The sequence below is a fragment of the Armigeres subalbatus genome, chromosome 1, assembly GCF_024139115.2.
Source record: "Armigeres subalbatus isolate Guangzhou_Male chromosome 1, GZ_Asu_2, whole genome shotgun sequence".
In the NCBI taxonomy this organism is placed as follows: Eukaryota; Metazoa; Arthropoda; class Insecta; order Diptera; family Culicidae; genus Armigeres; species Armigeres subalbatus.
This window is the reverse complement of record NC_085139.1, coordinates 147,540,913-147,557,845: the sequence shown is the minus strand read 5'-3', so window position 1 is coordinate 147,557,845 and position 16,933 is coordinate 147,540,913. Positions and strand designations below refer to the sequence as shown.

The following is a 16,933-nucleotide window of genomic DNA, read 5'->3' as shown; positions in this document are numbered from 1 at the left end:
ATGGGTGGCTACGCACAACCACCAGCCGCATATTTCGCCAAGGGGTGCATCGATGAACTTGCCTGTTTGATGCTCAAACATGATATAAGAAAAAACATAAAAGAAAATAGTAAAATAATTTTTGAACGTATATTGAGTATTCAACAAAATATAATAAATCACCCATATTCTTGTTTACGCTCGACCGATACTTTCAAACGAATCTGATTCATTTTAATGAATTTTCTATTTGATTTTGCTGGTGTTGAGGAAAATATAAGTCAACATTCGTTTGAATAAACAAACGAGCTATGGGAAAATATGATGAAAATAACGTAAAAAATAAACCATTAAAAATGATTGTTACATTCAGACTTGAAGAGTAAAAGCACTGAGGATAATTTCACTACCGAGACTGAAACACGCATCCGTTAAATTGCAATCGGTGCGTGGTGCAGCTACTTGTCTTCAAAAGATAAGTGAAGACATTATACTGAAAAAATAGTAATATAACTGTCTATTGAACCATGGCAATGACAATATGTTTTGATTCGGTGTCCTAATTAAAAAACCTCATGAACAACCTCATAGATTATTTTATTAGTCGCATTACAGCATTAATAGACATATTTTTATGACGTCAATTTAAAACATATAGCCGTCATAGCTATGGTGATGCCAAGCCGGAAGAACACATTCACAACGCTACCGAAAAACAAATTATATCCTAACAGCGTATTCATTTCACGTTTTGTGTTCTTTGGTTTTACGTAAATAAAGTTTTTTTTTAACTTACCAAGTTTTGGATTGCACTTACGGACCCGTTTACATATCCCTGCTGCTCCTACTACAAAAACTGGTGGTTACCAGTTCTGCATCTGACTTCATCTCGTCCTGGGAAGCATCGACTTGAAAGTTTCCCTCGAAGTAGCTATTCGAATTCATATTCGAAAATGACATCTTCGTGTACGAGGAAGGCAAATAATTGTCCACAAACGAAATCTTCAATCTTCCGGATTTCTCGTGAAGGTTGCCGGAATTAAGTGCTTTGGATGATCGGCTGTCGGACGCTTGGCTGACATTCAGTTCTTCGTTTTTCATTAACTGCATAGACGCACGGAGACATTGCATTTCATCCTTTTCTTCCTCTAGCCAGTCATCTGTTCACCAGTGATTTTTCTTGAAGTTGACTTGGTTCATGACGAAATAATAATTACAAGAACTTCAAGAAATTCTGAAGTCTTTAAAAATTTTTTGACGTGCGGAAAACTTTAGCATCCCTCAAGCTGAAGATTCATTTTTCCCTACTTCCAAAATAGCCTTCAGCCAGGCAGAATAACAAATAGATCACGTTTTAATTATTGGACGGCACTTCTCCGGCATTATCGACGTTAGGGCATATTGTGGCGCCGTTATGGCTAAACTGCGCCCAAAACCACATATCCGCCAACAACAATGTACGGAATCGACGGACACTGCATACACGCTGCTTCTTGAGGCATCGTCATCGGAAGAGGGTGAGCTCGATGGGTCCCCTCTTGGATGGGTGGTGGATGGAGAGCAACGTCGGTCGATGGCATGATTGGATCGACGAATAGTGTAGACAGATTCTGGAGGATAAGGACGCAGCGTGGGAGGTCACGTTGTAGCAAGAGACACAGCAGAACGCTGAACGTTATTGACGGAAACGGAGACAATAGACCCGCTCAAGAGAAGCCACCGCCTAGAAAAAGCGGAGTGCGGAGAGGAGAGGAAATGCCGTTGCCAAAAGGCAGATTAGCGGACAATGGAAGCCAACCCGCCCCCATCTTGAGAAAATTTAAGGATGCCAACCAACAGCTCAAGAACAATAAAGCAGCTGGTAAGGATGGCGTTGAAGCTGAACTCATCAAGATGGACCCGGAAAAGCTGGCAACTTATTTGCATAGTCTTTTAGTCAGAATCCGGGAAACTGGGCAGCTATTGGAGGAGTGGGAGGATGATGTCATATGCTTCTTCTACGGGAGTGTGAAATCTTTCGAGCGATCTCCATTTTGAATGCCACCTACACAGTGATATCCTACGTATTTTTCCGTTGTCACCAATAGTGATTGAGTTATAGGGAAGTACAGAAGAAGAAGAACATTTTTCCCGGGAAGTTTACCAGACCGATCAAGGCAACGGTGGACTGTGTGTAAAATTATGTGAATATTTCGGACAATCACTAAAGTTCGAATCCCGTCGAGGACTACGCAAGGTGTTAAACTTTCGTGTCTGTTGTTCAATATTGCACTAGAAGGTGTAATGCGAAAAGCCGGATGTAACAGCCTTGGTACGATTTTCAACAGATCCATTTAATTTAATTGTTTCGCATAGTCGTCTGAACATTTAAAAAGGAGGCACAACTATACACCTTCCTGAAACACGCGACATCAAAAGTTGAACTGGTGGTGAATGCGCCAAAGACCAAAATACATGCTAGTCGGCGGAACCGAACGTGACAGGGTAGCAATGTACGATAGACGGGGATACCTTCGATGTCGTCGAGGAATTCGTCTACCTTGAATCCTTGCTAACGGCTGAAAATAATTAGTCGTGAATTACGAAGACGCATCATCTTTGGAAGTTGGGTGTATTACGGGGTTCATAAGAAACTGCGGTCAATAAAGATCTATATTCGCGCCAAATGTGTCATGTACAGAACGCTTAAAATGCCGGTGGTTCTCTACGGTCTTGAAATTTGAACCAAGCTCGAGAAGGGCTTGCAAGCACTCAGGGCATTCGAGTGACGCGTACTTATGACCATTATGAATGAACCACGAGCTTATCCTACTTTACGGCGAAGCTGAAATGATGATCTTCTCCGTTTCGCCCCGTGAACAGGTTGAGGTCAGCCGTCGCATATGGGCATTGCGAACAGGTGTATCTATATTTATTTTATCCGGATGTATTCACGAACCATGTTGCACGGAGCGAAATATTGCGAGGTTGACATTTTGAATTGTTGTTCCAACGAACATAATGCAAAGAAAAGAACGAGTATTGAATCGATTTTTCAAAACAATTACGCTTATTTTGCATTAAATGATTACTTACCTTGTTGAAAAAAAACACGGTCTTAATTACAGCTTCCATTTTAATTTACCCGCATTCCGCATACTTGCTCCGTTGTACCTTACACTGATAACAAAAATAAATATTATAAAGTTCAGAAACTAAAAAGCCACTAGGTATATGCTGTGTGTTTTGCCTGAAACTTCAAGGACATCATTTGGAAATATACTTAATCAAGCAGCTATTTGGAAGATTTTGCGTGTGATACTTGGGATCCAAGAGTTATTCAAAAATTTTAGCTGGCGTCAATTAACGGAAATAATTATATGGTTTGACTACATACTGCATATGGTTTCCTCCCTTACAATTAATAACCTTATTTATGGAATTTCGATTGAAAACAAATAAAATACCAAAATAAACATAGCGATCAATCATCGGTTGTTGAATAATTCTAAGCAAATTCAAAGCAAAATTCGTAAAATTATTATTTCATTTCTGTCCATTAAAAAGCGCTGTTTCAAAACTTGCACACAGCACGCTTTCACTCTGTTCGCTGATAAGCTTTTGTTTTATCAATTGATGTGCCATCTATGAAAATCCTCCTCCAACTTTGGCGCGCATGCGTTGATAGGCGCGAAACTGTCATTAGAGAAACGAAGATTCCCTCACACTTGAAACGGTTATGGCAGTTTTTGCTACATGAACGGCTCTTGAATATCTGTTATCATATTCCTCCCTATCATCATCACTACTAGACACAACGCCAACGGCTCGTCGGGCGCGGTAGCTTGTGTGGTGCAGTGTAAACAAAAAAATAGGTGCACCCCCATGGGTTTCATCTGTCGCAAAACGTGGAAAGGAAGTACAGCTCAATTAGTGCTATAGGAGTCGCTTCCATTTGATTCAATAATCTGAAACTGTTGGTGACACTTGTTGTGCAAACTATCTGTGGGCAGTGCTAAAAAATCTTTAATTTTCACATCCGAGCATTTGGGATTACGTACCTACTTAATGAATAATATTTTTTTCTCTCAGTGCCAAGAAAGTTTAAAAATAGTTGAAAGTGTGTTCATCTTTGTTATTGTGAAGCAGTTGATCGAAATTGGTTAAAGCTGGTGTCGGAATAATCCAATAATTGGCCGTTTGAATTGAAAAAGTGGAAAGAGCATTTCGATTGTTCTGGATATAAAAGTGTAGTGAAAAGCGCAGTTTCCATTTTAGCGCAGCATCCCATTCTTTGTGTGGTGAATACGAAGTCGTGAAAAAAGGATACGCGTACGCAAGGAGCCCTCTTGAAAGAACCAAGATGGCGTCGGTCGCCGAGAGTACATCATCATCATCGGAAAAGCAGACTGTGCCGGATGCTGCGATGCAAAGGCAACGACAAAGCACAGGTATTCGCCTACACTCCCGTTGGAAGGATTTTTAAAGGGGATGGAAATTGTTTTTGTTTTCACCGGCGTTTCCAATTATTGAAAACTGTTGTTGATTTGCGAAATTCGCAAGTAAGATGATACTGAAGGTGAAAAAAATCGTTTTCTTTTGTCATCGTTCTACAACGCATTTGATGTACTAACACAAGCATTATACAGATTATTTTAGATAATGAGATAATGGGGTGAACTTTCTAGATTTTAAAAAATAACAATGAGTTCAGATCGATTAATGCAGTGATAATTCCATTTGACGTAAAGATTAGATTATTATTTTATTCAATGTATAGGTTGTCTGACCTTCATTCGCTTCAGTTGGTAAATAATGGAATGGGTCGTGGCTCGTCAGCGTAACCATCACTATACAATGTTCAATTAGCACCTAAATGTAAAATGATGTGTTCCATTGCAGCATAGATTGACCATTTGAAAAGCTAAAGAAGTGAGTCTGTTACCAAGGCCGATACATGCCTATGTGGCGTTCCGTTACTTATGATACGCGTATATAAATTATGCCGTGCTCGGGATTTCTCGAATGGAAAATTTTCTTTGGCATACAGTATAGCAACTTAGTTCAGAAACGATGCAGTCAATAACTGTGATAGATCTAAATGAATGCAAGACAGAAAGAAAGATTGAGCATTTAAATTTGAATGATAATTATACGAATGTTTATCCTATTTACTATTGTCTTTGATGCGATGGAAAAGAAAGGCTTACTACCTCGGAAAACAGATTTGATGGCATCCACAGTGAACCTCTCTTTTCTTAAACCGTACTGCTTTCTGCTTTACAGACCCTCCATGCTTTCTGTGTACAAAGTTAGCCGGTAGAGGATTGATAGCGACCTTCAACGCTATGTATGATCCTGGTACGTTGATGCTGTCTAACGTTTTAGTGATCTCAGGCAACTCCTCGCTCGACAGCTTTGTAGCGCTTATCTTTCCAGCTGCCTCGTAGGGCGCTGGTGGCCGGGGACTCGTGGGGTATTTTCGAACCAGTAACTAAATGTTCCTTCTTTCTTCGATGGTATTATTGAGGGCTGATTTCGCAGCTCTGAATTCAGTGCGACGTTCGATCCTATCCTACCCTGGGCTTTTTGCATCATCCTTCATGGCTTACCGTTTCTCGGTAAGCTTTTTCTCAGCATGGTTGCGTAGCACGTACGTGATATAATGGCACTTAGTTCGTCCCAGTTGAGACCTAAGATGTTGTTCTCTAGCCTAATGGCTGCCATGTGGGATCCCTCGTCAAAGTCCCAGACCTCCCCCTACAGGCTTTGTATGGGGTCCATTCTCGTTTAACTTTTCAAAAGGACCTTAGTAATTTTTTTTTATGAATTAATTTGAGTACTGCAATCAAAAGCTTTCATGTTTTTTCTGTTGATTGCGCTATTCAATTTAATTCATGAAAAAAATGTTACTTAGGTCCCTTTGAAAAGTTAAGCGAGATTTAACGCTGTGTACTCCATGACAAGCTTTATAGTAGACTGGTCGCAAAGTGTGTAGAATTCATCCACTTTCCAGATCATGTCACTGGTCAACCCAGGACTACCTAACGTGACGTCAATTATCGGCTCCTTACTGTTTCTACGAAACATTCTACCTCTTCCAACGTTGGTAAGAACCACGTTCAGTTTAGTTCACGTTAGTCAGTTCAGTAGGATTTGTCCACTAGTGGTGTTGCAGCAGCTGCCTCATTCCACTTCCGACGCAATAAAGTCGCCCGAAATGAGGAACGACTTCCAACCTACCGTTAGTTAGAACGTTAGTCTGTCAATCGTCTGAGTAATTTGCTATATCAATCACTGAGGTAGGTCGCAACAGTTACAGTATAACACCTCGTTTATCCTTGCTATAATTGCTCCCTTCAGCTTACAGCCATCCGCCACCCAGATGCCGTTGTCGTCAGTAATTCGGCAAAAATCAGCAATGGCAACAACGTTCGTTGACCACTCAGATATCGACTGCCACAGTAGCTACTGTGTGGTTAGCAGTGGTTAGCATTCAGATGCGTTATTTGCACAGTGATCTCTTGTTTTCTCCGCTGAATGGAAAATCTGTTTTGATAGCACGTGTCTGTTTTTTGATGGCACATATCAGGCATATCGGTACCTTGTCACAAACCCTCCGTCATACTTACTTACTTACAGGACCTGTGACCAGCTTTGAAATACATGTAGCATCGGTTCACTACCGGTGGCTGGTACACGCTTAATGCGTAGCGGTCTTATCTCCATACCATCCCTTAGGAACTGCTGTACAAGCTTCTTGTACGCAACGGTGTTAGACTGTGTCTAGTTTGCAGATAATTAGTTTTGGTAGCAGATTTAGGACTAAAGAAGCTTTTTCTCCTGATCTGCGCGTTTGCGTCTCCGATAGCAATTTTTAAATCGTGTGATGGGTACTTTCCGCGATCCCCGTCGGATTGACTAACTCGCTACATCTGCTTTCCGATCCCCATGAAGTCAACCTTTGTTTTTAATAAGGAGACTTTCAGTCCAAGGCTAACCAACACCACGTTCTGCTCTGTCACCACCGCTATACTGCCGCTAACCGCAAGTCGAGCACATCTGTATATGGAGCCCCATATACAGATGTGCTCGACTTGCGGTTAGCGGCAGTATAGGAGGTGCTTGATTGGAATTTTTGCGATGATATCCAATGCTTGAATCTCACGTTCTACGGTTTAAGGTCAACGTATTTCCTGGATTTTTGCTACGATGGTAAAATTATTCAGTCCATTCTCCTAACAATTAGCTGCTAGACAGGTGGTAATGTAACTGATTGGCTGCTTTTTATTAGCAGTTTCCAGCATTCAATAAATTCTTGTGAATGCACTTACGAAGAAAACATTCAGTGTTTACAGCATAGATTTTATTTTTATTTTTGTATGGCGGAATGAAGGCATATCCGCGAACAAACACCTGGAATTATCACTCATGGAGTAGGGTTGCCCGACGTCGGAAGCTCACTCGTAACTTCCGATTCAATGGTTGCCCGATGACCCGAAGCACGCCACGGTCTACTCAGCGTTGGTAGCTGGCACTGACGTTCCAATACATAAACGATATATATCTTTCGCGGTGGAGTGCTCATGGTGCGATATCCGCAATGGCGGCCAGCTGTTGCTCCGAGCGCCAACTTCATCGTAGAATGTCGGCTATCCTGGACGCCACTCTTGCGACCGCTCTTCACTGTTCTGGGTTCTGGTACATTCTTATGACGATGCTGTCGGTAGTAGTGTCCATGCCGCATGTTCTAACCTGTGCAGGTACCACCTGAAGCATCCGTGGCCTGTTAAAAACTGGGTCAAGGCAAAGATTAACTCTTCACGTCTGCTAATCCACGCAGAAACACTTGGGACCTTCCCTTAGCAAAGTTGTCCCACTCCCTGTGCCATTTTGCTACCGTTGCTGCCTTGATATTCCTGCGAGCATTAGCGGTGCCCCCTGAGGGTGTAGCACATAGGCATCATGCCCGCAAGAACACATGCCGCCTCGTGAGATATGGTGCGATATGCGCTGAAGACTCAGGCATATTAGCCTATGTCTACTATCCAGCTTTCGCACGTTGCAGTTTGCGCTCAACGCGCTTGCAGGACCACATCCTAGAGCCGTTCGCCGCATCGAGTTCGAGTTTCAACAATGCGCTAGATATATCTGAAACAATTGTAATCAAGCGGCACAAAGCATCAGAAGTGTACACGGATAGAAACCTTGATTCGCCACGTCAGACTACTGAGTACGCCGAGCTCACATCATGATTGCCCTTTTCAGTAAACTTACCTTAAAAAGCTACAAGTCCGCTTTGAGTCAAGAATCGGATGAATGATGAGTGGTAACCTTCGGAAGCTACCAACGGGCATATTGCACAAACTGTTTCACATACTTGCGCATTTCGCAATCAAGTTTCCAGGGTCTTCATGAGTATGACCGCATATTTTTTTATAGCTTTGGAAGTCGTTGACTTGCTCCTGGATTACACGAAGCGTGACAATATGGTGCACCCATTAACCTTCGGGCGGAATCTTGCCTGCTGTCGTCGGTTAGTCGTGTCTTTTTTCTCCTGTATCCAAATTAGGATAGCTTTGCACAGAACTTTGAGAACAAGCACAGCAACCTGATGCCCCGCCAATTGTCGCACACAGTCAGATCCCCTTTTCGTACCTTCACTAAGACGCCCTGTATCGAGTCGGCCGAAACAATATGCTCCCCAACATAAAATGAGCGAGAACAAATCGTTTTATCAAACCCCTTTGGTGGGGGCCGCTCCGAATCAGTTTCTTCAACTTGTATACAAGTGCGATAGTTTTGTTTTCATGGCGTGTTATGATTCGAAGAGATTTTAGCCTCTCTTTTATCGTTGTTCGTTATCTATTGAGAGCGACTTCTGCAAACTCTGACAGATATCATGGGGTCAGCTTTGAGCATATGTGCTGAAATGCGATCCCAGAAGCCTTGTTGGATTTTATGCTTCGGAAGGCTGTTTCAATCTCCTGATAGAGCTTAGGAGTTGACGCGGGTAATGCGTCGCACCCTTGCTTGGCGGCTCATGCCGACAAGTTGAGGGTTAGTCGCGCATCGAAACTAAAAAAAAACACTACGAATCTTAATTTTGAATCGTTTGACTTATTTCCTTTATTTCCCGCTTAATATCACTAATTGCATTACTATTTTCATATTTACATAATTTGGTACCAAATTATAATGTCCCTTACAAACTAGGTATTTGATTTAGCGTTTGGTGCGTTCTATAGTAAATCCCCGGCCAAATGGCGTCGGATTTCAACGAAGTGAAAAGTAGTTCGGAAAAGTATCTTAGTGATCCAAGTAGGTGATCTAGTGGTCGTGGTCGACGAAAACGTGTCTCCCACGCAGAATGGGTACTAGGGTGGTTCAAAAAATCGATTTTGCTCCACAGTGCTCATCTGATTCTTTACCATGTTCTGAGTGTCCTCTGAAAATTTGAGCTCATTTGGATTAAAACTGATTTAGCACAAGCCGTTTCAAGTTTGCATGCAAATTAGTATGGGGAAATTTATTTTTTCATTATACTGTTAATGACGTTTCCCCATTAAGCATAGGTTAAAAGAAAACCTACATAGCTAAAAGGGATACTCAACAGCTTTCACCCAACGACAACCGCATGTTGATTAATCGTCCCAATAATTAGTAATCGATTTTAAAGAGGTTGCGAATCTTTAGTCATGATCGTTAAACTTCTTTGAGGGCATTACTGAAATGTGCAGTGCAACATAGTAGCCTGAATTTGTGTGTGCTATCTTTCGCGCCACGAGCAGTAATGTTGCCTGTTGATGAGTTATGCAATTAGCTCCAGAAAACCACGGTATAGATTAAATTCGATTACTAATTATTGGAACGATTAATTGAGATGCGGTTTTCACTGAGTGAAAGCTGTTGAGTATTCCTTTTAGCTATGTAGGTTTTCTTTTAACATGCGCTTGATGGGGAAGCGTCATTAACAGTATAATGAAAAAATAAATTTTCCCAATACTAATTTGCATGCAAACTTGAAACGGCTTGTGCTAAATCAGTTTTAATCCAAATGAGCTCAAATTTTCAGAGGACACTCAGAACATGGTAAAGAATCAGATGAGCACTGTGGAGCAAAATCGATTTTTTGAACCACCCTAATGGGTACGTTTGCGTTGGTTTTGACAGTTTTCCCATGGCCCATAGAAGTTAAAGGGCCCGATAGACTTCAGGAAAAGATGGAGTAATACGTCGTGCGGAAGCGCAGACATCAATGTTTTTAAGATATCTGCTACGATGCTGGTTGACGTTCTGGTAACGATCAGCCAGAGTTCGAGAGAAGATAACACGGAAGGAGGATGTTTACTGCCACAGTCCTATGTACCAGCTAGCCCCAATGCAATTCAATCTTGTCAATGTCGAAGACTATGGTTCGCGTTAGTCGTTGGCTGAGACGAGTCTTGCGAAGAGGAAAAAATGTATCTTCATCTGCTACCAGTCAGCTGCTGTCACGAACTATCAGATGCTGCCAGCAGCTTTTTGTGTGAAAGTATTGGTATCCCAACTAAAATATTTGCATGATTTTTGCTTTACGAAGACTTTTCCACTTTAACGAGTATTCCAAATCATCCGCTAATAGCTTATTATCAATCAGTTATAAACGTGTGCTTTGTTCCTGGTATAAAAATCCTAATAAATATGAATTTACTAATTCGCGAATTGGATACACTTTTATTTTGCTGGCGAAACGGGACATAGGTGAAACAGTCATAGAAACAGTTGAAACTCGATGGTCAACTGTGATGAAATAAAGAACAAGTGTCAAGGGAAAAGATGCAGCGTCTGCAAGTTTCATCTCAGGCCGTTAGTAATTAGGTGGCAGATGATTTCTGGACCCTCCGTAAATTGCGTGAATCTTCTTTTTCTATATACACAAACAGGAATTTCTGACTGTCGGCGCGTAATTTGTATGCAGGGTTTTTTGGGGTTGAGGAAAGTTCTCAGGGGTCGTATACATATTAAGTAAGCAATTTTTCTGGGACTTTCTAACCCCCCCCCCCAGTTAAGATTCAATCATTCAGTTTCATACAAATGATTTTTTTATTTATGCGTAAGTGCGCAAGAAAACGACAGACCCCCCTCCCCCCATTGGTTCGTGACCCCTTCTTGCTCTTAAAGGCGGGCCTCCCATACAAATGAAATACAAATTTCTGCATAACTCGGAGACTACTCAAGTAAATGGAATTTTGCATGTGAAGGCTTTTGAAGGCAAGCTATGTTTCTAAGGTGATTCATGACCCCTCCCCGCTCTGAAAAGGGACGGAGGTGTACAGGATCCATAAGTAAGTAAAAAGTAACACAATTTACGATTAAGAACTATGATACTCATTCTGGCCTTGAAGAATTTAATACAGAATGTTATGCAGAAAACCGTGAGAAGATTAGTGTTTGACCGGCGAAGCTATTAGCATTTCTCTGAAGTGGGGTTTGAGCAAATTTCGTTTCTTTTAGCTTTGAAAAGAAATAAATTCATCCATACAACACTTCAGTAAAATGCTAATATCTTTGCCTAATAAACTCTAATCTAAAGCATAACATTCTGTATTTAATTCTACAAGAACTGAATGAGTATCATGGTTCTTCATCGTAAATTGTGCCGTCCAACTGTAAATCGCTGTTTTTCGATTTTTCTGCATACATATTCCCATGTAAACTTCCAACGAGTTTAGCACGGCCCAAACGTTGACCGATTTGGCCGAAATTTAGACCAGAGCATCAGGACATCAAATAGAACCGAATAAGAGGGCGGCCCATCAAAAAATTTGGAAAAAATGTTTTTTGAGCCACCCTAGGGCTCATACACAAATGAAACCCAGATTTCTCCATCACTCGGTTTCTGAAGGCCAAAGGCGGTTTTTCAAGGCAAAATAAAATAGGATCGCAGAGCAAACGAAAAAATTTTGCGCGATACGACTGGTAAAGCTTATAATACATAAACAAAATAAGCACAAGCCAAAAATATTCTAAATTTTTGATTCAGTGAAATAATGTCGATTTTCTGTTTATTCGATTGTCAAAATGACGAATACCCTGCTTATTTTTCAATCATTGGATAAATGATTTTTTTTAAGTACACTTTCTAGTCTGTTCAGCTCGGTCGGGTGTTGCATAAGTTCACGCGAGTGTGGAGAAAATGTCAAAAACAAACCTTGAGGGACTTATTTCAAAGGACATGTCGGTAACAGCTCAGACGGTTGCAGACATTTTACAGGATATGCTTTAAGTGCAGTAGGTACACATATTTACAATTCACGCCCTGAATCACGGACAAGATACTTGTCACATGTCATAACAGAGACGCCGGTTTCGTTTGTCGTTACATCGACCATTGACACATAATGTGATTAAACTAGAGTAAATATATAGCCGTACCACTAGTTCACATGTGGCGTTTTTATTTTTACAGTTTGCCTACCACTAGTTACGTTTTTGTAAAGTTTAAACTCGGTAGAGGCGAGACAGCTGTTAGTAGGTAGACCACATCAGATGTGACTGTGTACGTCGGGATAAGGCGGTTTTGTTTTCATATTCTATTTATATAATTCAATTTATTTCCGAATCGTCATCCGTTCGCGATGGGTACGTTTGTGCAATGACGCTGACGCTAGTGTAGGTCAGCGTCATGGAATCGCGGTCAGGATAATACAACGTTCGCGTCTTCTATTTACTTTTTTAAAAGCTTTTGCTTCAATATAAGATGAAACCAATATGATAGTCCAATATGATTCGTGAATAAATTCGCAAGTTACGGTAAAATTATTATTAAATGTCACTTCTATCTCAATCATTGTTCTATTTGTGTTTAAAGGTTGTAGGTTCCAAACATTTCCTGATGCTTTAACTCTACTGTTATACTATCAACTTTTAAGCCTCCCCTGGGGCTTAGAAGGGGTCAACTAAGTCCCCTTACCCTCCTTCAGCATACTGGAGGAAGCGCCCACAAAATGTAACAGATTACATACAAACTAACACAGGAGCATGTTATCAATAACGGAATAAATGCTCTATATAAAATTTAATCATTATCGGTAGTATAAAGCCATCATTAGGTTTTGTCTGGACGAATAGCAAAATGTGGTTCAGCACGATATCTTTCTGAGTCTGTGAGAAAAAAGACTTATTAGGGCAGCACCCCTATTCCAGTCCCCAAAGCCCCATTCCAACTGACCTATTTTGTTTTCAGTACATTGTTTGGAATATTATACAAAAAATAAATAATTTGGTTGAGAAACAACTGAGTAAAATATCTATGGCCCCTCCCGTTTTGGATTTTCCTCTCCAGACGTGCGAACCAATTCAAAGTAGTGTAAAGCCATAGACCCAATCAATAACTATATGTCTTTCGTCACCAAAAAACGTATCATTTGCCATTGCCGGAATATAATGACCTTACCATTCCTAAATAGTCCTGAGGTTGCCTCGCTGCGAGCATTCCCACAATAATCGCAAGTTTGTGGCAGTGAATTTGCACCGTTCTTGCTTTAATTCGAGCCTTGTTTGGTTGTAGTGTGCACAGCACGCTGTAGTCTCAGCCTGCAGAAATAACTGTTGCTAGGACATATGGCAAGGGTTATTAATGGAAAATATGGAAAACTCCCAACCGGCAGTGGTATTTGGAATAAGATAGTCGTGAGATGGTTTTTGGCTGCCAGGCTTTACGCACATCGAATTCCAACCATTGTCACTTTTTGTTTTACCGAAAGCAGTTTGTTCAACCGGACGTCTTTGATTTTTGAATCGATTCAAGATATCTTCAGCAGTGATAAATTTGTGTCTGGTTTTGGTGGGATCCTATTCTATCATGAGGAACACGCACATTTTGAAGAAAGGCAACCCCAAAAGTCGAGGTAAGTTGAGTGCAACGGAATGCGCCTCTATTTGGGTGCAACCAGTATTTACGAGTTTCCCGTTAGCTTTACGAGCAAAGAGGACGGAACAGTCTGGAGACGGCAAGTCTGATTCTCGATCAAGATCTAGCATCTCATCGAGAAGAATCATTTTGCTTCTCCCAGGATAAAATTAGTAATTGGTCTTGCCCATAAAATGCAAATTCATGTGATTTTGGGAATAAAAAGCCTGGAAATAAAAATTCTGGAAATGCCAAGAAACGAGTTCCTGTTGAAGCATAAAGTCATGAAAGAAGAAGAAAATGAGTATTTGTTATCGATTCCATTATTTCATTGTTATATTGCAAGGACATCACTGCAAAGTACATTGAACTTATGTCCCTTGGAACTATTTTTTGCTATTTATTAATACATATGAAATATGTGTGTGTAGTTGTGTCATTTTTGAGACTCCGTCTGATATAGAAATATTTCGGAGATGCTCTAGGATAATATGCCCATTAAGGAGGCTCGTTGGATTTGTTTTTCTCTAACAAAACATCGTTTGATCGATTGCAGAAACGGCTGAAACTCTGTGGGAATGTAAAGAAAATCAGAAAGGATAATGTCAAAGAGAAAAATGTTCTATTTCGTATTCCATGGTCACAAATTGCCGTTCCAAGAGAAGCCTAGAAAGAGTAGATGAAGCATCCGTAGGGAAAGCGGGGGGCAATATGCCCTAGCTAAGCAAACACTGGTTTATTGTCTTATTTGTAACGCTATTTATGAGTATTTTTACATTATGCATCAGTTAAACAAGATAGCTAATTGATGCCATTCAAAAATTGTCAAAAATCTCAATCATATTGATAATATTAACATTTCAAAAAAGTGGTGATATCATGAGGCAAAACGCCTTTTAGCTGGCAGCTCCTAGGGAACAAAGCACCACGCGTCGGCGAATCAGCATTCTGGTAGGGATAGTGCGTGGAGACGCAAGTACATTGTAGGTTAGTGCCACTAGGGCGCACTATGGGGAAAAGGGTGGCCATTAATCGGAAAATATCTATCTCCAATTTGTCTAATTTATATATCATATGAAAGTATATACCCTAGATAAAAGAATCGGAACATATTGAAGCGGTGTGTTTATTCAGTCAAAAGATATTGGCTGGTGAAGTGAAAAAAGCTGATAAAAATAAAAAAATCATTACCGTCAACTGGGGGGAAGATGATCATTGAGGTGAAGATGATCATTTGATGTGTCAGTCGAAAGTGCCAAATTTTTTCATGAAACGGTAGTCAACAATATTCTCTGTTCAAGTAATGTTACCGCTAGGTAGATATCCGAGTTTTTCGATTAGAATCATGAAAATGTATTTTGTGGAAGAAAGAGAGAGATAGTCATAAATGACGCTATTGTCGTTTCAAACATTGACTTAGTAGACTTCTTTACGTAGTAAAATCAACATTCATACAAATAACCTAGTGTATTTTGACGGCTAGGTCATTATGATTTTAGTAGAGCTGTCTGGATCAACTTCACCCCAAACCAGATTACTCAAAAGATGTGTGATAATTTGATTTATTTTAATAAATGCGAACACATTTCAGAAAACTAAAGTTGTTGATTATTGCAACGTATAGCAGTACATGTTTTGAAAATATTTGTTTCGATTTAAAATGTAAACACACATTGTTATTGCATGTTTTGTCTTAAAAATGATCATCTTCCCCCCAGTTGACGGTACTAACTTTGATTTGTATGTTATGAAGTCATTTTTTCTCAAAATATAAGGTTTTATATACCATTTCAAAGCTTAAAGCTTTAGCTTTCCGATAGATTGGTTTGTTTTGCACGCGAAGTTTCATATCAAAAGGTTGTAGAAGAAAAACTTTATTTATCATAATTCTTTGCTATAAAATGGTCCCGCAAACCTAATGTCCCCAAATGTCCCCAAATGTAAATGGGGGATTGAAATATAACCCTAGTACCACCTTCTAGTGAGTGATTTGCTTGCGTATATTTGCGCGTTTACAAGAAAGCTGTAATCAAAGTTTTCTTGAAAATTCTTGAAAACCTTGAATGAACTTCTGAATAACTTTTTGAAACTGAATCAACACAACAGTACCGGATTAACTTAATTTAAAACTACAATAACAAATATAACAAAATTCCTAAAAAAAAATTCAACGCGCATTTTATTTGAATAAACGAACAGGTTTTTTCCCTTCTGCTTGTTCATTCCGCCCCGTACCAACCACCCACATAGTTTTGGCAGTTGAAGTGTAGTTGTATTGGTGAACCTGGTGCGACACTCTAAAGCAACACAGTGCGAACCTGACAGCCTTGTGGTTGGAACTAGTGCGAACCTAGTTCCAACATGAGCGAATAAAAAAACACTTTGACAGCACTAGGTTGGAACTTTTTAAAAACGAATTCGACATTAGTATTCTATTAGCATTTCCTCAGTTATTAATTGAAAGCTTTTCTATGCCCGCCATTACATGAGTATGTATCTTGTGTGGCAAGTACAATGGATAACACTATGCCCAGGGTGTCAAGAAAGTTTCCAACCTGAAAACATCCTAGACCGGACCGAGAATCGAACTCGCCATCTCCGGATTGGCAATCCTACGCCTTTGCTCGCAAGGCTACTGTCGTCATGAATCAGTGCAGACACTATGACTGCAAGCTTGAAGCAGTAGAATTTGAACATTTTAAAAGTATATAATTATGGATAAAGTCTTGAAAAGTTTAAATAGTAATCACATATGGTAAATGATGAATTATGGACATCTGAATATATTTTGGACTTATGGCTATATTTTCCGTTTTCCTACTTAGCTTTCAATTAATTGCATATTATTAGGCAACTCGGCCGTACGAAAACCATTTTTTTTGTTAAATATCTTGGCTGTGCGTATGCACAGCACATGTTTCGAAATGGACAAATTGATATGAAATTTGCGAAAAAGAATCCACGTGTCTTGGAGGGACATGAACCCTCAACCTCCTATTCTCTAGATAGGCGTGATAACCCCTACACAACAAGACCACTTGAAGGTCACGTTTGCGGAAAAGCCATCAGAATCCGAGTACC

At 40.2% G+C, this 16,933-nt stretch overlaps 1 protein-coding gene across 1 annotated transcript in view; it reads left to right on the top strand.

Moving 5' to 3' along the window:
- Window positions 1-3,694: 3,694 nt before the first annotated feature.
- LOC134205223 (microtubule-associated protein tau) overlaps window positions 3,695-16,933 on the top strand; it is an 82,781-nt gene continuing 69,542 nt past the window's right edge. Inside the window, exon 1 of the mRNA XM_062680285.1 lies at window positions 3,695-4,409. Within this exon, the coding sequence (XP_062536269.1) occupies window positions 4,322-4,409 (88 nt within the window). The 5' untranslated portion in view covers window positions 3,695-4,321. The remainder of the gene's footprint in view (window positions 4,410-16,933) is intronic.